Source organism: Hyperolius riggenbachi, chromosome 5 (genome assembly GCF_040937935.1).
Source record: "Hyperolius riggenbachi isolate aHypRig1 chromosome 5, aHypRig1.pri, whole genome shotgun sequence".
NCBI classification, from domain to species: Eukaryota; Metazoa; Chordata; class Amphibia; order Anura; family Hyperoliidae; genus Hyperolius; species Hyperolius riggenbachi.
The window spans coordinates 56,031,314-56,055,823 of NC_090650.1; the positions used below are offsets into that span (position 1 = coordinate 56,031,314).

The window sequence follows — 24,510 nt, forward strand, 5'->3', positions numbered from 1 at the left end:
ACTCAGTTTTTTAAAAATAGAAAACAGAACCAAATATGTACATGTGTTTATAGGTGTTTGTAAACAATGGCGTAGAAAAGCGTTGCAGAAGTTAGGTGGTTAAGGCTTGACGGATCGCTCAAGTCCAGTCTTATCAGCTGAACGACAGACTGTACACACTCAACGTTCAAACGTCCAAACGACGGGTCGCTTGCGAAAATCCGACGTGTGTATGTACCTTAAAGGTGCGTACACACGCACTATTGTAATAAAGATGGGCCCTCCCACTGGGCGGATGTTCTGCTGACAGGACGTGTGTACAGTCTGTCGACAGACTGTATACATGTCCTACTGTCGCTGTCGGCAGAACGTCCGCCCAGCGGGGAGGTTCTGACGGACCCGTCGTTTGTTACAGTAGTGCGTGTGTGCGCACCTTTAGGCTTGTGCATTTCTGCATTTTTCTCTGCATTTGCATTTTTGGTTTTGCGTCTTTGTTTGCTGTTGCATTTTTCATTTGTTTTGAAATAATAAAAAATAACCTACCTTTTTAACAAGAGTAAAAATACAGTACTAGATCTATTTTTACAAAAATGCATCAGAAAATGCATGCCTTTGAGGCTCCATAGGAAAGCATTGCATGTGTCTCTTGCAATTTATATACAGTGTGTGGGAGAAAGGAAACCGCTGTGCTGTTTAACAACACGCATAAAATCACATTGTGAATCGCACACCAATGCGATTTTTTTATGCAGCCCACAGACTTGCACTCTATGAGATTACACATGCGTTTTCTGCTTTGGGGCAAAATGCATGCAATTCTAATAAAGTGTGATCCCTGCCTAAGCCTGCAGGTGTATGTGGCCTGCTTAACACCATGCAATTTTAACTTCAGATCTTGCTGTAACGAGAGGTCAGATCGACATTCAGTTATAACGGCAAAGTGTAAACACATATGCAGTTTTTTCAAATTTTGATAGTTTTTATGATTAGATATCGATAGAGAATTAATCAAGAAGAGAAATGTTACCGGAGTTGGATATGCACATTGAACAATGTGCGATCGGAAGTAAGATCTAAACAGAAAATTGAATGGTGTGTACCAGACCTGAGAAGTGAGGATCATATAAGCAGAGATTAGCTCAGATTGCAGCTAGTTTACTATCAGTATAAGCATAGATTAACACCTTATACTTTACATACTGGGGATGACACCCCTGAATCTAAGAAATGTTATACTATACCTTATAGGTATATTGCTTCATTGATTGATAACTCTTTGTTTTATTTAGAACACACTAAAGTGTAATTATACTAAAACTTTAAAGCTATTTACAGTAAATCTCACATCATTTGCTACAATTCTCTTTCCTTTTCTTCATAGGCCTCTGCTGTGTTTGATATAATTTTTATTATTCCCTTAATTCCATAAAGTATCAGCATATTATGCTGTGCTGTATAATATATGATTTAAAGGGATACTGTAGGGGGGTCAGGGGAAAATGAGTTGAACTTACCCAGGGCTTCTAATGGTCCCCCGCAGACACCCTGTGCCCGCGCAGCCACTCCCCGATGCTCCGGCCCCGCCTCCAGTTCACTTCTGGAATTTCTGACTTTAAAGTCAGAAAACCACTGCGCCTGCGTTGCCGTGTCCTCGATCCCGCTGATGTCATCAAGAGCGCACAGCGCAGGCCCAGTATGGTCTGTGTCTGCGCAGTACACTCCTGGTGACATCAGCGGGATCGAGGACACGGCAATGCAGGCGCAGTGGTTTTCTGACTTTAAAGTCAGAAATTCCAGAAGTGAACTGGAGGCGGGGCCGGAGCATCGGGGAGTGGCTGCGCGGGCACAGGGTGTCTGCGGGGGACCATTAGAAGCCCCGGGTAAGTTCAGCTCATTTTCCCCTGACCCCCCTACAGTATCCCTTTAAGTGGAACTTTTTTCAAATGATCCCCTTTGCTATAAGTTACATCCTAAAAACCTGTAAGGATAAACCGTTATTTCATAAAGTTACCGAGAGGGTTAATAGACTGTGTTTCACTTTGCTGAGGTGGTTATCAGTCATGAGCTGTAGAAGCTGCCACGGAAGATCCCCAGATGGAACACCAGCTGCCACGGAAGATCCCCAGATGGAACACCACCGACAGTTTAAATCTCCCCTCCCACGTTCCTGCTCTTCCTTTATTGGCTGGGGCAGTTCAGTGTTACACAAGGCAGAGACACTTTGCAGAAGTTGCTGAAATACTATCTGTACTATTCTTATATGTGTTTAAAAAGCAAGCTAGATATGACAGTGCAGTTACTAGGAGAAAGAGTAGAAGATAACGTCAGAATTGGCTTCAGTTAGAGGCAGTAAAGATGGAGAATGCCTGGAACAGTTTTCTCTTTATTTACCATTTAAAGTTCACTGAAATCAAAACATGAACTGTACAGTACATATGTTATGTAGGTAGAACAAGTATTTACTTATATATGTGTTGTTGTTTTCCGGGGATGGTATGGATGTCCCTGCTGCTTTGAGCTTTTTAGATGTTCAAGTAAAGTTACTCCAGCTTCCTCCTCCTCCATGTGGTATTGTCACTCCCCCTTCCTCTGCGTTGGTAAACAGCTCAGAGTACAAACCGCTATTGTGGTCAATGACATCATATAGGCTTCACAAATAAAATGGCTTCCAATGTGGACTGCCTGCAAGCATTGAACTAGCACAGTAACATTTCTATTTCTTTAACATATTTTGTAATTAAACACAGATGTGTAAATAGTCACTTGAAAGCAGTGTCCTCCCCCAATTATTTCCCATTTATGAGGCCATAATGCTGTATCAGATATTTGTATATCCGTCAGATTTGACAATGAAAACGCAGTGGGATTTTTTTTCCATCATGAAATGTGAGCACGGCATGCAGCTCTGCTCCGACCGTACAGCCTGTCCTTGGCGCTCCGCGCGGTTTTCTGGACAGAACTCTGGGCCTTGTTCTGTAGGCCTAACAAAGTACAGAAGCCTTTGTCACCTTCCAGTGGTTGCCAGTGGTGCTTCCGACACTGCAGCACACCTTCCTTTCCAGGCTGAGTAACTGCGTTGTCATTGCATGGAGGAAAACAAGCCTTTTCCTAATAAGACTATTCAGGGGAAGCGAAGGAATGAATCACAGGCTTAGTCAAAGTCTATGTGGTTCTTTCCTTGTTGTGTGGCCAAATCGCGTTTACATTGAGTTCCTCCCTTCGTCCTCCAGGACGGCCCCTCCTGAGATTGTGTAAGTCCCCCCTCCCAAATCGGAAACACCTTAAGAGAATTAAAATAATTAATTGATGCAGTATAAATCCCACCTCCTCACAATCTCCCACAGTTTTTTGTTTGTTTCCCAGACCTCACCACGGAAGCACCAGGGAAGGTTGTTCCTTTCAGTAGGGGAGCCTGTTGGCACCTGCTGCACCATTTTTATTGTTTTTTCTTAGTTTTTTTATTTTTTTTGTAAAGTATAATTTAGGCTTGTTACTGGTGTGCGGCCTAGAATAGGAAGCTAAGCAGGAGGTTACCTGTTTTTTTCCTATTTTGAATGAAGGGGACTGGAGAGGTTCCCTCTCTTCATTATACTTTCTGCGGGCATGGCGGCGGTAAGCAGAGATGCCGGATTTTCCGCATGCCCGAATATGACGCAAGTTTGCATGATAGGTCGCATGTATGCATCATTGGATACGCGTGAGCGCGTGGTGCGTACTGCGTCATGCATAAAACGTCATGCGTACTGAGCGTGTTAGACGGCTGAAAGTGCGAGTTTTGTAAACCGCCATGGCCACGCTATACACGCTGACGCTACAGCTCTGAGGGGGTCATGGTGCAGTCAAGTGGGCCCACCACAGAAGCTCAGGAGAGTGCTGCAACTGGTGAGACTGAGCAGTCAGGTCACATCCACCGGTAAGCAAACACATTTCAGTGTTTATTGCAGACTCCTGTCATATTGTTAATGGGTACATGTTAGTAAGACTCTTGGTGTTTGAGTTGTTTTGTACTACAGAAACTCAAAAGCACTTCAAAGTCTAGCTGATGTACTAAATGTGGTTACAAGTTGCCTGAAGGAACCTCTAAGACTTTGTTTGGTCTGTTATATCAAGTCTAAGTCTTATGCTCCTAGACCTGAAAGTACCACAGTAGCTTTATTTGACCTGATGAAACCCATGAAACAGGAAATGGCTACAACTTTCTCAGCTTTCGGGGCAGCTTTACCCTCTTGCCCTATGCAGGCTACACCTTTTTGTTCTGGCAATTCCCTCAAATTCAAGCGTTCATACCACAGGGGAGCAGCCATATACATAATCAATTGCTTGATTGTTGGAATCATTTAAATCTGGGTCTCAAAGTAGATTTTTCCACAATCAGGGATTGTGCATTTTGATTGAAGCATGGCTGATTACAATGAATGGCTGTGGTGCGGATTATGCAAATACATGCATACATATTTTGGTTGGCCATATTATTCTGAAAGCAGTTATACTTTCATGTAATGATTTGTGCACAAATGTTATAACAAGTTTGGGTTTTCTGTTAATGATTTGTGTGCATACATTTTCAGACAATTATATGCATGCTTAGTTTATCTGCCAGCAGGTGTGCTTTACAGATCCTGAATGCAATGCTACTTATCAGATAAGAATTATGTGCAGGGTTTAGCACATGGATATTCTGAATGCAATGGTGCATTTCAGATAGGAGTTATGTTCAGGGATTGGCACATGTTCTGAATGCAATGCAGAATTACATGCAAAAAATATGCACAGAAACCTTCAGTTTGCAAGGCTAATTTTCAGATAACAATGGTGTGTAATAATTATACACAGACATTCTGTTTGCAATAGCAAGTGCTCTTTTCAGATAATGATGCTGGTAGCAGGTGTGCTTTCAGAAGATAATTTTGTGCAGGGAATATGCACAGGAGTCAAGCTATTAGCAGATGTGTTTTTACTTATGTGCAGGGATTCTGCACATAGACATTTGAATTGCAACACTGTTTTTTGCATATAAATAGATGCAAGGTTGATGCATAAGTTATTCTGATGGCAAGTTTGTTTGAAAAAAAAAAAAAAAAATTTTTTTAAAGGGACAGTTGCTAGTGTGGTGGTTAAGGGCTCTACCTCTGACACTGGGGACTGGGATTAGTACCTTAGCTCTCCCTGTTCAGAAAGCCTACACCTGTTCGGTAAGGAGTCCTTGGGCGAGGCTCTTTGGAACTGCTACTGCCTACTGAGCGTACCTTATTGGCTGCAGCTCAGACGCCTTCCGTCCGTCGGGACAGAAGTGCAACATAAATGCTGAGGCAGCAATTCAGGATTCAATCACAAGTCTTTTTCATTTGCAGTCCTGAGTACTTCATTGATGGGTTACAAGTGTTCCCAGGATCTTTATGAAAGAACATGATTTTAATAGCAGCAATCTGAGTATACAGAAGATATTTTCTAGCTTTACCTAGCTGTGAAAATGAAGTAAGAACGAAGATAATATGCAGGTTGTTTTACAACTGTAGAGTATTTAGGATGGATCTGCAGAAAGGATTGGATCAAAAACACTCTGATAGTTTTTCAGAGCAAATGCGGTCACAGACAAGCTATGTCTTTCATTTTGCCTGTATTCCAGTTGTTGCTTATGCACAAGCTGTCTACAAAATATTTCAAACAGCAATTCTATGTCAGTGGTTGGATAGAGAAATCGATCTGGATGTCAGATCCAGTGACACTCTCCCTAAAAATGGACTTCTCAACCAAATCTGCAATCGAATGGATTATAAAATCCATTCGTTATTACGACAGATGCAAGACTATGGAGTTGTACAGAGCATCGGAATCTCAATTAAATGCATGACAGGTGTGCTTCACTGGAGAAAATATTCTCTTTAATCTACTGGCAGTCTGGAGTACTCTCCAGAAATGAGAGAATCGGTTGGAAAACAGATTCGTGAATCTTCACACTGGGAATTACACTTGTGACTCAATTTAAACTAACAAGTGGGACTTATAGTCCACCCATAATCTTAAACTTCCTATGCTCAGACATTCTGCTGGGCAGTGAACAAGGTGCTTCCTTGAGATCAGCTTATCTCAAAGGAAGGGATATTATTCTAGCATGTAGGTTGAGTTGCAAACAACCATTTCAGAACTGGTGTCCAAACAAATATGTTTGACAATTTGCAGCTACCTGGTTTCTGCTTGGAACAATATTGTTCGTTTTTTCTCCAGAGAGTGTGAACACTTTTTTTGCGGCACAGGGGGGAGCATACGTTTTTTCCCCCTTGAAGGGTACTTCGAAAAGGGATGTAGGATCAGACCACAGGTATTCTTTTTGCGTCAGACTGACCAAAACAGGTTTGGCATCTGCTGTAGCCCTACCTTTGGTAAAGGTGCTATTGTTCTTGCAGATCTTGGATGATCTTTGTGAAGCAGGGTCAGGCCATTTTATAGTGGCCTCTCGATATCTGAAGGCATGGTCTGTGTAAGAATTTTATATGCTGGTTGCCATTGGCAACAGCACCACACACCTTTTGCTCCGGCACCAGAAACTCATCAGCATACAGGGGATAGAGCGGAGACAGCCTTCTTCACCTTTCAGAGGGCTTTATTAAGCATTCTTGTGTTGGCATGGGCATGTGACCCACCTCATTAATTAATAAGCCATTGCTTTATAACCTAGTTACAAAGAATGCAATGTTTTGTAAATATCGGCTTTGTTTACGGTGTCCGTCGTCTAACTGTCGGGGGCAGTTAGACCTGATAACCCATTATGTGGCCTTCCAAGAGGGACCTGTTCCTGGTACATGACTGTATCATTTCTCTCCGAGAAACTCTGCTTAAAGAGACCTTGTATCTCAAGTCTTTACTAGACTTCAGTACCTGAGACTAGAATTCAAGTATACTTACATTCCAACAGTCTGCTCATCTTAAAGTGAGGCTGCCATTCGTCTGAATTAGTAAGGCTATCACTATACAGACTTAGTCCTTAGATGTTTGTTGGTGGTGACAGTGGTGGCTAGGTGTATTGGAGAAATACAGGCCCTATACATTTAACCACCATCCATGTCTGTCCTGAAAAATAGAATTGATTTCAGGTTACCGCTCTTATTTCTACGAAACTTAGGTCTGATTTCCACAAGGATCAGGGAATCTTTATCTTTTCTTTATGTGCTAATTTCTCAATTAAAAAAGAGGTAAATTAAGCTCACTGGATATGAGGGTGAAGCTACCGCATGGGCCTCTTATGTCACATTCAAAAAGCTCTATCGTTTTGGATCTACCAAGAAATCAATCCTTGGAGTGGTCCTATCCTGAGAAGAGGTTATATTCTAACTCTCATTGGTCACCTATGGTGGAGGCAAGCAGAAGCCAAAAAGTATGGTTACCGGTAATTAGTTTTCCACGTAGCCTCCACAACAAATGGATATACCCACCTAAATCCATTGCTAAATCTCCTACTGATTCAAGGTAATATTCAATGCACTCAGGATAGGTAGAATGAGGTGGTACTTATATTGCATCTTAGACTTCATGTCCCATTGGGAAGAACCAAGGACTGAAGAAATTCAGCTAACCTTCTGATAGCTTTCGGAGGTTCTAGAACAGGAGTTCAGGTCTCTAGAGCTACGGTGTCTAGATGGATTAGGGAGGTTATTACTCTTGCTTACTCAGAAGCTCAGGTAATAGCACCTGCTCATATTACAGCACACTCGACCAGATCTTTATCGACGTCATGGGCAGAAAGGTCGGGAGTCTCTTTGGAACAGATTGTCGGGCTGCGACATGGTCCAGGCATTTGACATTCGTTAAGCATTACGGAGTTAAACTCCTCTCCATTCAAGACCAATCTTTTGGTTGTAAAGTTCTGCAAGCAGTCATCCCACCCTAGGGTAAATTTCTCGCTAAATCTCAGGAGGGGCCGTCCTGGAGGACGAAGGGAGGAAGTGCCGGCTGCTTACCTGGTAGCAGTGTTCCGGCGAGTCCTCCAGGACGGCCGCCTAGTTCCCAACCCTGACTTTTACCTTTTATTTATAAGGGGAGTGTGGTTCGTTATTCTTCTCTTTGCATAAACTGTGGGAGATTGTGAGGAGGTGGGATTTATACTGCATCAATTAATTATTTTAATTCTCTTAAGGTGTTTCCGATTTGGGAGGGGGGACTTACACAATCTCAGGAGGGGCCGTCCTGGAGGACTCGCCGGAACACTGCTACCAGGTAAGCAGCCGGCACTTTCCTGAGTTTCTTCCCTCATTCCAGCCGTAATTATTAAAGACAGTTTTAAATGCAGAGCGTTTGGGCTTTTACATGATGTCATGTCACACATTCTGTCCTGTGAAGAATCACGTTATTATTCTTGCAAGGCTTAAAAGCGCTGAGAGCACCGTCCTTAGTAACAGATGGGTTTCCCCCGCTGCACGTGTGCCGAAGATAAAGCCTGAATGCTGGAAATGCATCTTGGACACCCTGTGCTCCATTTGTGTTGGGCACTGGTAGAGGAGCAGTATCAGAAGAGGGTTAGGTGTTAGTAAAATATGTGGTCTACCAAAAAGCAGACTGGCACCTCTCCAATCCCTACTAAACTCTGCGGCCCGTCTAATCCACCTCTCTTCTAGATCCTCCGAGGCAGCCCTCTCTGCCAATCCCTCCATTGGCTACCAGTTGCCCAAAGGATCCAGTTTAAACTTCTCACACTTGCATACAAAGCTCTATACAAGCTATCGCCTCCATACATTTCCTCTTTAATCTCCAGATACCTCCCCGCCCGGAACCTCCGTTCCTCACAGGAGACCCTTTTGTCCTCCAGCCTAGTCACCTCGTCTCACTCTCGCATCCAAGACTTCTCACGGGCTGTCCCTCTCCTTTGGAACTCTCTCCCTCAGCCGGTTCGTCATGCCTCAAGTCTGGAAACCTTCAAACGTACTCTGAAAACACACCTGTTCAGACAAGCCTATAATTTGCTATAGGCAGCACTGAAGGCACACTGGCTCACCCACTAATCCTTGTGTTTCCTTCCCTTTTGTTTCCTCCTCACTACCCTCTAGATTGTAAGCCCGCAAGGGCAGGGACCTCCTCCTAGTGTTTCTCATACTGCTGTTATTTTAACATATGCAAGAAGTTTTAAATCAGGATGATACCATTTATTGGCTAACTACAAATGAATAAGAATAAACAAGCTTTCGGCCTTGCAGCCTTCGTCAGGTTTATATCCTGTTAGTTTGCAAGCTGGTGGTACAGACAGCTTATATACATGCAACATCAAAAGGAAAAACAGATATTTTTTTCAAGCATAAATACATCATTAAGATGCCTTAATACAAACAGACCATCTAAATGGGGTAAGATAAGGATCCTTGTTTACTTTATTGCTCACAGACCTGGTATTAGGATTGACCCAGAGGTATCGTAAATTCTTAGTTCACAAGTTCAGCTAGGGTGGCTGAGACAGTTCATATATCATCAATCTCATACCAATATAGAAAGTTGTTGTCCTTATTCAGACCCTTCTGCACAGCTTTGAACCAATTTATAAATTTTGTTTCTGCTATTAATCGATCATTTGACGTTTTGAAGCCGCCCTTCAGGGCAGTGACACGAAGATCATCCATGCTGTGTCCGTTGGACCGAAAGTGTGTAGCAACTGGGAGTCCAGATTTGGTATCATTAATAGTGTGCCTGTGTCCATTCATACGTTTGCGCAGAGTTTGTCCAGTTTCTCCCACGTACATAACATTGGGGCATTTAGCACACATGATCAGATATACCAGATTGGTGGACCCACAAGAAAATTTACCTTGTATTCTGTACTCCTGTTGTGAACCTGGTATCGTTAACCTGTCAGTGGAGTAAATGTGTCTGCAGGTCCCACATATTTTTTGTCGGCAGGGTGATGTTCCGTTTTGTTGAGGCCTATTCAAAGAACTCCTGACAATCATCTGTTTTAGATTGTGTGGTTGCCGATATGACAAGAGGGGAGGTTTAGGGAATATCGTTCTCAGTCTGTGATCCTTGTGTAAAATGGGATGAAGTTCCTTAGCAATCCTCCTTAAGATTTCCAGGTGTGGGTTGTAGGTGACAACCAAAGGGACACGTTCCTCTTTCTGGTTTTGACATATGTACATATTTTAACATATGTACATGTACCAACCACATATCAACTATGTATGTATCTGTATTTACTATATTCAATGTCATGACGGTACAGTGTCTTGTATTTCTTATGTATATTTGTTCTACATTATTTGTTTGTACTATTTACAACGCTACGGAAGATGTTGGCGCTATATAAATAAAAAATAATAATAATAATAATATCAGTAAAAATGACCAATACTTTACTAACAGAATTAGGCCCTGCCAATAGTAAAATATTGGTACTTTTGAAATTAAAGCAGACCCAAACCAAAACATTTTTTTTAATTAAAAATATTTAGTTGCACCACTCTGACACATACAAACATAAATAAACACTCCTTCAAGCCTATGAGCATTTCAGTGCATGCTTTTCACCCTTCTCTATTCATAGCTAGGGTTATACTGGGGGCAGCCATTAGCAATTCCTCCATTGCTGGACACCATCCACTCCACCAGTTTGCCGGAAAAATCCCGGCAATTTGAAAGGAAGGGAGGGGTTCCTCCAATAAATGTAAAATATTTTATATTTGTCATCATGCAGCTGAAAAAAGGCTGCTATTTATTATTATAATTTAGAAAATAGATTTTATTTCTGAAATCTTGCATTTTTAATTTGGGTCCACTTTAAATATCCAATCAATTGCGCTCCCGTGTCATCAAACAAACAAAAAAAAGACAAAAACAAACACTTATATAGCGCTTTTCTCCTGGCGGACCCAAAGCCCCAGAGCTGCAGCCAGTAGGACACGCTCTATAGGCAGTAGCAGTGTTAGGGAGACTTGTCTAAGGTCTCCTGCTGAATAGGTGCTGGCTTACTGAACAGGCAGAGCCGAGATTCAAACCCTGGTCTCCCATTTATCTCACAAGTAACTAAACTACGGGTTCCCCCTAAACCACTTCATTGCCTTCTAGGTGAAGTATCATCCTTAGCTCCAACTAGAGCCCAAAGAGCATTGGTGGGTCTCCTCCTGTTTTATTACAGGAAATCTATATTACTGTCTTGGAAACAGCAGGATCCTCCATCAATCCAATTCTGGAAAAATCTTATCAACTCATCTCTACATTTATACAAAGCAGCCTACATTGCTAGGGGTTGTGCCAATAAATTTCAAAAGGTCTGGGATGTATGGACCAAGAACCGAGACACTTTATCTTCAGAATAAAGTATCCTGCAAAGAGTTTGTATGTTCTCTCTGTGTCTGCGTGGGTTTCCTCTGGGCACTCCGGTTTCCTCCCACATTCCAAAAACATACGGATAAGTTAATTGGCTCCCCCTAAAATTGACCCTAGACTACAGTACTTACACTACATAATATATAGACATATGGCAATGGTAGGGATTAGATTGTGAGCTCCTTTGAGGGACAGTTAGTGACAAGATATATATATACATTGTACAGCGCTGCGTAATATGTCGGCGCTATATAAATACTAAATAATAATAATAAATAATCCTTAACCTCCCTGCCGTTATAAAAAATTGCTGCGCACTGCAGGGAGGGTGTTTTTTGGCTTTTTTTTTTTTTCTTTGCATGTAGCTAGCCTAGCGCTAGCTACATGCTTCCCCCCTCCCTGCGGCGTCCCCCCGAATGCGCCGATCGCCGCCGGCGCATATACCCATCCGGAAATCCCGTTCTGAACGGGATTTCCAGGAGGGCTTCCCCCGTCGCCATGGCGACGGGCGCGATGACCTCACTAACGTCATCGACGTCGTGACGTCAGAGGGAGTCCCGAACCACCCCTCGACGCTGCCTGGCACTGATTGGCCAGGCAGCGCACGGGTCTCGGGGGGGGGGCACCCTCTGATGCGGCGGGTTGCGGCGAATCGGCGCGGAGCGGCGGCGATCGTAAGTTACAAAGTGCTAGCTGCATGTAACAAAAAAAAAAATTATGCAAATCGGCCCAGCAGGGCCTGAGGAATCCTCCGCGGCAGGTTACCCCGAGCTGAGCTCGGGATAACCGGCAGGGAGGTTAAGGTCTGGCTAGGAAGAGTGAGATCTATCTATCATTTTATATATACACCTTAAAAGTATTCTATTACACAAACCATGTACATCTTTATCGTGGCATTAGATGCAACCCCAGAAATAACCTATGTACGCTGTTGGGGTGAGGGAGTGAGGGGAGTCAGCACTGATCTGATATCTAGGTGAGGTTGTTGGTTGCACTGTATTGTACCTTCTTAAATGAGACGATGGTATAATTACTGCTAAATGTTTTGCATCTCTGATGAATATCGACATGTACTAATGACATTCCGTATGTAAGCTTCATCTTGATGTTTTATATGTTGTTATCCCCTTCTGTTTGGGGGAATGTTTTGTTTAATATATGTTTCTAAAATCAAATAAAAAGAAACTTAAAAAAAAAAAAAAAAAAAAACCCTGGTCTCCCGTGTCAGAGGCAGAGCCCTTAACCATTACACCGTCCAGCCACTATCAACATCAACCCTATCCAGTCCAGGCTTGCAGCACTCCTCTTAATATGCTACATGCACATTTTTTGCAATTCTAGTTTTATAAAGTGTGCTTCCTACCACAATTCTCACAAGTCACAGTTCTTATGAAGTTCTTGTGTTCAATTCCAAGTAGCACCCGACACTTCACAAAATCTCTCCACCGCAGAAACCACGATCAAGCGATGCAAAAAACATAAGCGGTCACATAGGAAGGTAGGATAGAAAGGTGCTGGCACTGCAGCTAGGGTTTCAGGGAGGGTTGCAGGGGTGCAGACCAGGTATCCGGTGAGATGCAGATAGACCAGCGTGCTCAGGCTCAGATAGACATAATATGCAGGCAGAGAAAAGGATGAGAAATGCCGGAACTGCTGTAAACTGCTTGTTTATTCATAACACATGGTGCAACATCGTGGATTCAATTGTATGCATATTGAGACGTAACATACCGGTTTGCTGGTAAAGCTGTTAGGTAGGGTAACCACCACCCTATGGGATTCCCAGTGAGGGAAGGTTTTATTGTTGGGCCACCTCCGCCACCCGCTTCTCCACCTTATAATTGGCATGCTCACCTTATGGCAAGGCTGCCACGCCTCACAGACAGCAACCTCACTTTATTATACTCCACTGGATCAACTCCAATCCCCTCAAGATTCGATATCTCAAAAAACATAAAAATTGCGTATCATAGTGCAGAGGTTCTTATCACACCTGAGTATTAAAAACAGAACCCACACAAGCTTCCTTGCTCACCCTCTTCAGCTGCTGCCCACCCTCACAGACAGCTGTATTCGCCTGAATATGTGTGGAAACTCCCCGGTATGTTTGCCTTCTGGCCACCTCTGCATCCACCAATGGATTAATCTACAGACTAAAAGCCTCCAATAGTGTAAACCAGACACTTTATTTTGGATAATAAAAAGTAGTGTACTCACAAATATCAGATAAAAAGCGCTTTGTATATTTAAAACTCCAGAGGACGTCTCCTCCTGCTGCTGGCGATCACTTCCTGCCTGCTCAGCTTGGTACTTTTACTGATATTCTACTTGCTGCTTTCCCCCTGGTGCCCAAATTACTGTGGTGCCCTTTTTAAATGTACACCTCCAAGGATTAGACTTGTGTAACCAGCAGATCCCTCAGACGCTCAGTCAGATGGAGATTTGGAGAATTAGGAGGCCTGTTCCCTAGTACCTAGGTTCTCAACGTGTGGTACGCGTACCCCAGGGGGGGTACTTCTGATGGTTCCAGGGGGTACTCTGGCTTGGTATGCTTAACCAAGAATACAAAAATTTAGAGCTTTAGAAGATGATAAATCTTAGTTAAACAACACCAAATTAGTGTTTTAGCTAATTAAAAACAATAGTAAATACTTGGAAATTGTTTAGAACCAATTATCATGTACGAAGATTAAATATATATTTGTCAAGGGTTACTTGTGATAATGTTTACTATGCTAGGGGGTACTTGGTGAGTACAGGGTTTTAAAAGGGGTACATACCAATAAAATGTTGAGAAACACTGGCCTAGTACACACCATGCAATTTCCTGTCAGATTTCGGGTCAAAACAATAATGTCCGTCGGGTCCAATCTGATTTCCGATCATTTTTCTGATTGGTTTTCTGATCACTTCTGTACAAAATTGATCAGAAAATCAGAAGTCAAATAGGACCTGTCAGAAAATATTGGTTCGTCCTGAAACCTGACATTTCATTGCATGGTGTGTACCAGGCATAAAAAACCTGATTTGTCAGACCAGGGCATCTTCTTCCATTTCTCTGTGGTATGGTACAGTTCTCTTGCGTTCATTGTGGAAGCATTCCACAACGCACAAGATCAGCATGGGCGCATATCGCGGCTGAATTTGATGATAAACAATTCTATGGGTGATGGGAATACAGAATTTTGGTGACCAGAATGTTGAATTTTATGAGCATATCTGAAGAGAAAAAGTGTTCTAATCATCCTGTTTATGGAAACAATCGATAATTACCTTCCGATTTACATTCTACTATATATAGGATGCGACTTTTGGGCCTTAGCAGGGTGTCTCTTAGGCCCCAGGCCCCAAAAGGAATCGCTCCTAGTTAACCTCAGATTGTGTATAAGTGCTCCTACTCAATATACTTCTAAAATATGAGGTTAAAAAACCTCATATCCATATGTCCATGTATACTTATTCTTGGTCCATTATATGGAAAGATCACAAGCTTTAACCAGCCTGGCGGTATGGACGAGCTCAGCTCGTCCATTACCGCCGGAGGCAGCCGCTCAGGCCCTGCTGGGCCGATTCTCATCAAATAAAAAGGAGCACACGCAGCCGGCACTTTGCCAGCTGCGTGTGCTACCTGATTGCCGCCGCAGTGCGGCGATGCGCTGCGTGCAGCGGCGAAAGAGGGTCCCCCCAGCCGCCCGAGCCCAGCGCAGCCGGACCAAACAGTTTCGGCCAGCGCTAAGGGCTGGATCGGAGGCGGCTGACGTCAGGACGTCGGCTGCCGTTCATGAGGTCACTCCGCTCGTCGCCATGGCGACGAGGAAAGCAAAACAAGAAGGGCTGCTCATCTTGTTACTTCTCCGACGATCAGAAGTACGCATTAGGAGCGCCCTCTTTCAGTTGGCTGCATGCAATAGTTTGTTTTTTTTTATTAAAAAAAACCCGTCCGGTTGCCAGCCTGGCGATCTTAATAGAATGCCAGGCTGGTTAATGTATACAATTGTACTTACGAATATAACAATTACTTGTTATTTCTTTTTCTCAAAAACCCAATAAAAATTATTGAAACACAAATTACCTTCCGATTGCTTACAATCCCGCAAATCTGATCAAATGATTGCATCTGAGGAAAATATTTATTGTCCCGTTAATGGGCACCTTTAGACTATGAATATACGAGCGATTCGATTATGGCCTCTCCTGAAGGACAATTAGTTTTTGTCTGTGTATTCTGTAAAGTGCTCTGGAAGATAACGGCGCTAATTAAATAAACCATAATAAAATGATAATAATGATGAATTGTAGTGCTGGACATTCCACTGAAGGTTTGAAACTTTTCCACCCAACTATCGTCCAAACTCGGTGTCTGCTGGACAGTAGTTGGGCACGCATTGTTCTCCCCAGAATTTTTTTCCAGCTGGGTGGCATGAAATAGAAGCCGGGTGGAATGAAAAAGGACCCGGGTGGGGCGATATGAGAGAATGCAGAGCCGGTACTTCTGTGTACAGGTGGTGAGCTGATGACAGCCGGGTGCTCACCAAAACTAGCAGGGTGGAGCACCCGGCTAAAAGAGCCTGGGGAGAAAACTGGGCGTGTGTAAGTATGACAAATGATTATACGAGCGACTGATAATAGGTGGTTTGCCTGATCCAACCAGCAGGTAAACTCACACGACTGTTGGGCTGATATCTTGCAGTAGGCCACGTGTGTACAAGTCATCTGAACAATTTGTTCTCGTTTTGGATGCGGATGCTCAGATGTAATGTGAAAGTATAAATTGCATTATAATTCAAGTGGACAGCGGGGAGGGAAGGGACGCGGGCGGGGACTGGCCCTATGGAGGAGGCGGGGGAGCGGCAGACTGACACTTCACATGTAAACAGCCGTCGCCAGCACGGCGATGGATTTATGGGGCATAGCAGAGCGCAGGGGGGCCTGGGGGGAGACGGTATAGCAACAGAGGCTGGGTATTATATGCAGACCCAGCCTCTGTATGCTAATTGGATTCTTAGAACCCACCTCGGGTTCTCTTTAAGGTACGTACACATGTCCTTATTTTACGCCCAACTTGTCGTCCGACTTGTTGTTTGAACGACAAGTTGGACGTGTGTACGCAATGTTGAGCGACTGATTTATAACAGCCAGTTTGCCCAATCCGCTTGGCAGATCAGTTAGACCAAACGTCGTTCAAACGACTGTCAGGTCCGTATGTGTACAAATGACTTCTAGTCGTTTGTCCAACTAGTAGACATTCAAACATAGTCATTTAATCTAGTCCATTGTTCTATCCAGTCCATTGTCCATTATCAAGTTGGTTAAACCACATATAAATTAGGATATCAGCCACTTTGTTTTATCAGTGAGTACAGGACGTCTGAACGACTTTTTGTTTGCACTTCAAATCATTCAAATGACCAGTTTAAACGACAATCAGGCAGAAAGTTGGATGTGTGTACGCATCTTTAAGAGGATTCTGCATAGCTAAACCGCCTAGGCTTGTCATCACTGGGAGGGTGTGGCTACATACCAATATACAGCAATGTATAGATCATTAGAAGTGTTTCTAATGCTGAAACCAGGAAAAAGACCATAAAAGCTGGTAATCTGAATAATTTATTACATTGTACTATATGTCAGTACGGTGCCTCTTTAACCACCATACGACCGTTCAACGCCAATAGGCGGTCACAAGGTGGCAGCCCCAGGATCACCTAACACCGATAGGTGTCAAGTCAGATGGGGATTAGCAGGGAACGCGCACGAGCATTCCCTGACGAGTCGCAGAGTTCCGTGATCAGCCTGCTAGCTGCGATGGTGGCTAGCAGGCTTTTAGTAAACAAAGGGGAAAAAAAACACACCTTTGTTTACATTTGTACAGCACTGCGATCTAGCGCAGCCCTGTACAGGGGACACTCGGCTGTCCCTCAGAGGGGCTTGCAATGTAAGCCCCCTCATAGGCTGATGCCTATGAGAGGCAGAGAAGAGGACAGATTGCTTTTCCTAGCTCAATTAAGAAGGGGGGGGGGGGGGGGGGGCGCAGGAGAAATGCTCATTTTTTATTAAAAAAAAAAACACAATCGCAGGAGCGATTGGAGACCTCCAAATGCATGTCCTGTGAAGGACAAGAAAAGGAGGAAAGATTCATTTGTATTTAAAATGACATCAGCGCTCAACAGGTCTTATCTGTGTAAATATTCAGTGTATTAACCCACCGTTTGTATCAGCCCTCCAAAAACATTTGTGGCCTATTTACAGCAAGAGATCTCAAGCTCCAATCCTAAATTATTAAAGAGAACCAGAGGTGTGTTTAAAGAATGTTATCTGCATACAGAGGCTGGATCAGCCTATACAGCCCAGCCTCTGTTGCTATCCCAAACCCCACTAAGGTCCCCCTGCACTCTGCAATCCCCCATAAATCACAGCCGTGCTGTGAGGCTGTGTTTACATCTGTAGTGTCAGTCTCAGCTGCTCCCCCGCCTCTTGCATAGCTCCGGTCCCTGCCCCCGTCCCTCCCCTCCAATCAGCAGGGAGGGAAGGGATGCAGGCGGGGACTGGAGTTCTGCAGGAGGCGGGGAGAGCAGCAGACTGACACTATAGAGATAAACACAGCCAGCTCTGACAAGCTGTTTGTCAGCAGCATGGCTGTGATTTATGAGGGATTGCAGAGTGCAGGGGGACCTTAGGGGGGTTTGGGATAGCAACAGAGGCTGGGCTGTATAGGCAGATCCAGCCTCTGTATGCAGATAACATTCTTCAAACCCACCTCTGGTTCTCTTTAAAATCGGAATTAGTATTGCATCAATATACAACCAATTAATGGCCTAGTATCAATGACCCAACTGCTCTACCTAACCTGGGATCTTGTTTTCAGGAACCCTTGAGGCTATGATTGCACAAAATAATTTTTAAGATTTATTTGTGTGCTAAGTTGTATGGCTTTGCAGCTAGCTGTCAAAGCTGCACAGCACTGAATTGTGAAAAAGGGCCTGATCACTAGGGGGGTATAAGACTATGGTCCTGAAGTGGTTAAAGGACAACTGAAGTGAGAGGTATATGGAGGCTGCCATATTTATTTCCTTTTAAGCAATACAAGTTGCCTGGCAGCCCTACTGATCCTCTGCCTCTAATACTTTTAGTCATACACCTTGAACAAGAAACAAGATTAGCTGCATGCTGGTTTCTGGTGTTATTCAGACACAACTGCAGCCACATAGATCAGCAGGACTGCCAAGCAACTGGTATTGTTTAACCATATTCTTCTCACTTCTGGTGTCCTTTAAGCTTTCAAGTAAAGGCCCAGGACCTCTCTAAGATCTTGTTCCTAATCCTTAGTGCTGTGTCTGCAACGATTATTGATACAAAATTAAATATTCCATCAATCTCAGTTTATAAACAAGCAAGGTCGTAATATTTATGTTCACAGGGCTCTTAGTTCTGATACCAAAGCCAAGCATTGATGCCCATTATGCTCTCAGGAATCCATTTCCCTGGCTCTCCTCAGTCCGTGCCTGGCTCGGAATAATGAGCTGTAAGTCAGAGACGGCACGTTTGCCAGAGGTGTCCTGCACCTGGCCTGCTCTGGGCTAGCTTGGCATCTCAGCTCATTCACTTCAGAATTTCTCTGAGCCTGTGTCCAGGCTCCTTACCGGTGATCCCAGGAGATAGTGTACAAACTCCTGGCAGCTCAACATTCTGCTCTGTTCTTTCTCAATCACCAAGTCAATGTTGATGACCAGTGGGAACATCTTGGCCCACTTTTCTACCATTTCTTTTCTTGTTAGCGTTTCAAACCAAGACCGCTGTGGGCATTTCTCATGAAGGTTCTCTAGGCCTGCAGAGCACTAGAGAACTTAAGTGATGCAGAAACTATGGTCTAAATGTTAAAGGGAACCCGAGGTGAGAGTGATATGGAGGCTGCCATATGTATTTACCTGTAAACAATACCAGTGGCCTGGCAGCCCTGTTGATCTACAGGCATGCAGTGTCTGACCCAAAACCCTGGAACAAGCATATGGCTAATCCAGTAAAATCTGAGTCAGCTGAGTCGGAGTATTTGATCTGCATATGCTTGTCCAGGGTCTATGGCTAAATGTATTAGAGACAGAGGGTGAGGACTGCCAGGCAACTGGTATTGCTTAAAAGGAAATTAATATGGTAGTCTCCAGATCACTCTCACTTCTGGTTCCCTTTAAATTTTCTTAAATGAAACCTAAACCAAAGTGTAAAAAAAAGAGTATCACTTACCTGGGGCTTCTACCAGCCCCCTGCAGCAGCCCTGTGTCTGTGCCGTCCTGGAACGATCCTCCAGTCCCCCGCCATGGCTAAGTTTTGGTATCGCCGACTGGCCAGTCGATGGCCACTGCGACTACGTGACCCCGGCCGCGCACGTCCTCGTTCATGCTTCTGTCGCCAGGAGTGTCCTGCACCTGCGCAGTATGCGGAAATCTCGTACTGCACCTGCGCAGGATGCTCCCAGTGGCGGGAGCGTAAACGATGACGTGCATGGCCAGGGCCACACAGGGCAGTGGCTATCGACTGGCCAGTTGGAGAAAAACTAAACATAGCCGCTGCGGGGGACCGGAGGACCGGTGAGTGATGGCGCGGGCACAGGACGTCTGCAGGGGGCTGGTAGAAGTCTCAGTCAAGTGAAACTCTTTTTCTACACTTTGGTATAGGATCACTTTTACAAACCATAGGGATGTTTGCTGAAAGGTTAAGCTACGAACACACACTAGATTTTCGGTGGCCAATGGGATCGTTCAGAAATCTAGTGTAATGACAGGTGACATTCTTGTGGTCACAGAGGTGGATTTACCTCACATCACCACTAGCTTAATAATTTATTAGCTCAATCAGTGACGCGTTTTGCAGGTGCTCATCTTCACTTCATCAGGTTGAAATATTGAGAGCCACAGTGAAGAAAACATACAGGCTCCTTGAGCTCTTTTAAAGTGGTATTGTCACCATAAAAATCAAATTTCACCAGCAACTGGTCTGAGTGTATTAAGTGATAAAGATGCTAATCCTGCATTCAAAACTTTTTTTTTTTTTTTACTTTTTCTGCTGTTATGGTTTGGAGTTATCACATACCTTAGGAGCACTGGCCCTTTAACAGCCATTGCCATTCAGTTGAATGCTGGGGGATCTTTTTAACTATAATATATTCCTTTTCTTCCCTTTATTTCCCTGCCTAGCTGAACCATAATCCTCTGCTCACTTGTGTTTACAAGCAAGGCTGAGATGACTGAGCGATTGGAGGAGAAAAGAAAAAAAAGTTAAGGGAAGAAATGACATCAGGATTTAGCCTCAAACTGTGGGCAAAAGACATGGTTCCCACTAGGAACAGAATTCTGTTAACCTCCTTGCCGGTTATCCCAAGCTGAGTTCGGGGTAACCTGCGCAGGAGGATTGCTCAGGCCCCGCTGGGCCGATTTTCACAATTTTTTTTTCTTGTACGCAGCTAGCACTTTGCTATCTCCGTGCATAACTCTATCGCCGCCGCCGCAGATTTACCGCTACCTGTCGCGCCGCCCCCTCCCCCAGACCCCTTGCGCAGCCTGGCCAATAAGTGCCAGGCAGCGCTGAGGGGTGGATCGGGACTCCCTCTGACGTCCCGACGTCCATGACGTCACCGGTGACGTCATCAAGATCGTCTCCATGGCGACGGGGGAAGCCATGCAGGAAATCCCGTTCTGAACGGGATTTCCTGCTTGCGCAGATCGCCTGAGGCGATCGGAGTGGGTGGGGGGATGCCGCTGCTCAGCGGCTATCATGTAGCTAGCGCTAGGCTAGCTACATGATTAAAAAAAAAGTGCTGCGCTGCCCCCTTGCCGCAATAATTGGAACGGCAAGGGGGTTAATTTACTATATAAAATTCACTGAAATCAAAATGTGGACTGTATAATAGATGTGTTATGGAAGTAGATTAAGTATTTTCTACTTATATATGTGTTTTTTTTCCCCTGGCATAGTATGGCTTATCCTCCTGCTTTAAAAATTGGCTTTGTGGTGTTATATACCGTAAATGGGTACAAGACCACTTTAAAACGTTCAACCTCCAACATCCATACTCTACAGCAACTCCGGCACTCAAGTGCAGCTTGTTCTTTGTCTTGCCTGACTGGTGCCTGTATGCAGCCCGGGTCTGTAGTTCTGCGGATCGGGCTCCTCCAGACATACTGTACAGGTTTGAGTAGTGTCTATTACAAGCCTGCTGTTTGCTTTGTCAAACGTTAATGTACGGCTCCCATCACGGGGTGTTATTTTAACCTGTTGCTCGAATCGCTGAGCAAATTTTTACTTGTCCATTTAAATTATAACTTTAATGGAGCTAATGCAGCGAACAATCCGGCCTTTGAAGCGAAGTGATTCATTCATTTAGGATGATGATGAATATGCTCGCCTTTGACGTCCCGACAACGAAATGATAAATCAGGCGCTCTATTGAGTGACTGAAAGACGGGGAAAAATTGATCAGCCGACAAGGCTAATTCACTTCGGCCCCTACATTCCTCTTCCCTCCTCGCTGTGTCTGATCCATCCAGTCACACGTCATTTCTCCTTCCTTGATTTAAGTACCTGGACCCAAATGAGATGCATTTCACTGCACACTTACTTCAACAAGATAATTGGCCCCTTCATTTCACCGTGATGTATTTTTCTGTGGGCCATCGAGTCATGGAACCTATAAAGTTTTATAAAGATTTTTGACGTGCCTAAAGAGCTGAGATTTACTGCGTTAACAAGTCACTCTATGTTGTACAAATTATGTCTGTGTTCTCTCTAGGGGAGAGGAATCTGGCCGTCTGAACTGCTGGGCTTCTACCGCTGACTGCTGCCTTGTGACGGTGGACCTGCGTTCCTTCGGTGCTGCGGTACGGAGAGCTTGCCATCATGCCGGCCTTGTCAACGGGAGCTGGAAGCGACACAGGTAAGCAGAGATGCTGGAGGTGGAGTCTAGCAGTTTGATGCCTGGGACAGCACAATAAATCAGCTGAAATTAAGTTAGCGATTACTAGTACTTTTTCTTATCAACCACTTCAGCCCACGGGTTGTTTTCACATTAAAGTGTACCAGAGACCTGGAAAAGTAAAGATTTAATACTTACCTGGGGCTTCCTCCCGCCCCACGCTGTTCAGCCGCTATCAGCCCCGGTACCTGGCTGTTGCGTCAGTCCGGGTCTACTGCTCATGCACAGTCGACACGGACTGACGCGACTGAGCCAGTTACTGGGCTGATCGCGGCTGAACGGCAGACAGCGGGAGGAAGGCGAGGGAAGTGTTTATGAGCAGGGGCGTAGCAATAGGGGGTGCAGAGGTAGCGACCGCATCGGGGCCCTTGGGCCAGAGGGGCCCCGAAGGGCCCTCCCTTAACTACAGAATTAGCTCTCTATTGGTCCTATGCTCATAATAATGACTTCTGTAGATACTTTGAATAGTGGTAATCATTAACAAACTGTTCCCCATCCCCTTCTTGCACCTCTGACACTGTAGTTGCCATTGGCAGATTTTGGTGCGCCGTATAAATTGTTATGTATAGAGTGCTTGGGGGGCCCCATTGTAAAACTTGCTTCGGGGCCCACAGCTCCTTAGCTACGCAACTGTTTATGAGGCGGGAAAAGGCCCCGGGTAATTATCAGATCCTTACTTTTCCAGGTCTTTGGTTTATTTTAAGGACGGAAGCAATTTTCCCCTGGAGCACACCTCCCATTCATTCGCCAATTATTTTATCACTACTTATCACTCCTAAATGATCTATATGTTGGTTTTTGGGGTTTTTTTGCCACAAATTAGGCTTTTTGGGGATGATACTTGCTTTCAGTAATTACTTTATTTTCTATTCATATTATAGGGAAATACAGGAAACAAAACGAAAAATTACTGAATTTCTCCAATTTCATCCCCTATAGTTTTAAAATACACAGGGCTACTATAAATTAAACCCACCCATTTTATTTGCCCAGTTGTCCTGGCTATCACAACATTTAAATTATGTTCCTACTACAATGTATGGTGACGATGTATTATTTGGAAATAAAGGTGTATTTTTAACATTTGTTTCTTTTGGGTAGCTATGAGGGTGGGGGGTTTGCCACTTGTTGACCCAGCCTTTACCCCCCCTTAAGGACCAGCGCTGTTTTCGCTGATCTGTGCTGGGTGGGCTCTGCAGCCCCCAGCACAGATCAAACACCAGGCAGAGCGACCAGATCGCCCCCCTTTTTTCCCCACTAGGGGGATGTGCTGGGGGGGCTCTGATCGCTCCTGCCTGCGTGTGGCTGGCGGGGGGGGCGCCTCAAAGCCCCCTCCACCGCAGGATTCCCCCTCTCCCTCTCCTGCCTCCCTTCCCCAGAGATCGGAGGCTGCACAGGAACGGATCTGTCCTGTGCAGCCTCTAACCGGCTCCTGCCTGTCATGTGACAGCGATCCCTGGCCGCTGATTGGCCGGGGATCGCTGATCTAGTACAACGCTGCTACTGTTAGCAGCGTTGTACAAATGTAAACAAAGCGGATTATTTCCGCTTGTGTTTACATTTAGCCTGCGAGCCGTGATCGGCGGCCCGCAGGCGATTCACGGAGCCCCCCGCCGTGAATTGACAGGAAGCAGCCGCTCGCGCGAGCGGCTGCTTCCTGATTAATTAGCCTGCAGCCGGCGACGCAGATCTGCGTCGCTGGTCCTGCAGCTGCCACTTTGCCGACACGCGTTATGAGTGTGCGGTCGGCAAGTGGTTAATAAGGTTTTATTAAATGTATTTGTTATATATTTTTTTTTTACTTTAACCTTTTGGCCACTAGGTGGCACTATACACTCTCTTGGTAGTTACAGAGAGAGACTGTCATCTCAGGCTCTATCCTAATTATACAGAACTGGGGAGTCTCAGGGTTAAGTACTTGATCTGTACCTAAGCTGTACAAAGCAGCCCATGCCATTCTCTACATTTCTTTAATGACAAATCAATGAATGAATTCAGATGACAGGGTCTTTACTGGGGTTGACGAATCAGGACAGAAGCAAGATCTGGGTAACAACATAAGGGCCCTTTTCCACCGCCTGTGCTCCAATTCAATAATCAGAGTGCTCCTGGTTAGCTGATAGCAATTATCATGTTAATTGCGCTGCCCCATTTCCACCAGTGCAATCGACTCAGAAATTGGGAAAAACACCTGCCACAGTCCCTATTCTGAGTGGGAAAAAAACACATATATCCAGGCACATCTCCGCTAGTTAGGACCTTAAATA

At 44.6% G+C, this 24,510-nt stretch overlaps 1 protein-coding gene across 4 annotated transcripts in view; it reads left to right on the forward strand.

The window, feature by feature from the left end:
• Window positions 1–24,510, forward strand: part of MPP7 (MAGUK p55 scaffold protein 7) — a 508,595-nt gene that overhangs the window by 214,526 nt on the left and 269,559 nt on the right. For all 4 annotated transcript variants that reach the window (XM_068235721.1, XM_068235724.1, XM_068235723.1 and 1 more), the window contains exon 3: window positions 22,061–22,204. In XM_068235721.1, coding sequence (XP_068091822.1) covers window positions 22,168–22,204 — 37 coding nt within the window. In that variant the 5' untranslated portion in view covers window positions 22,061–22,167. The remainder of the gene's footprint in view (window positions 1–22,060; window positions 22,205–24,510) is intronic.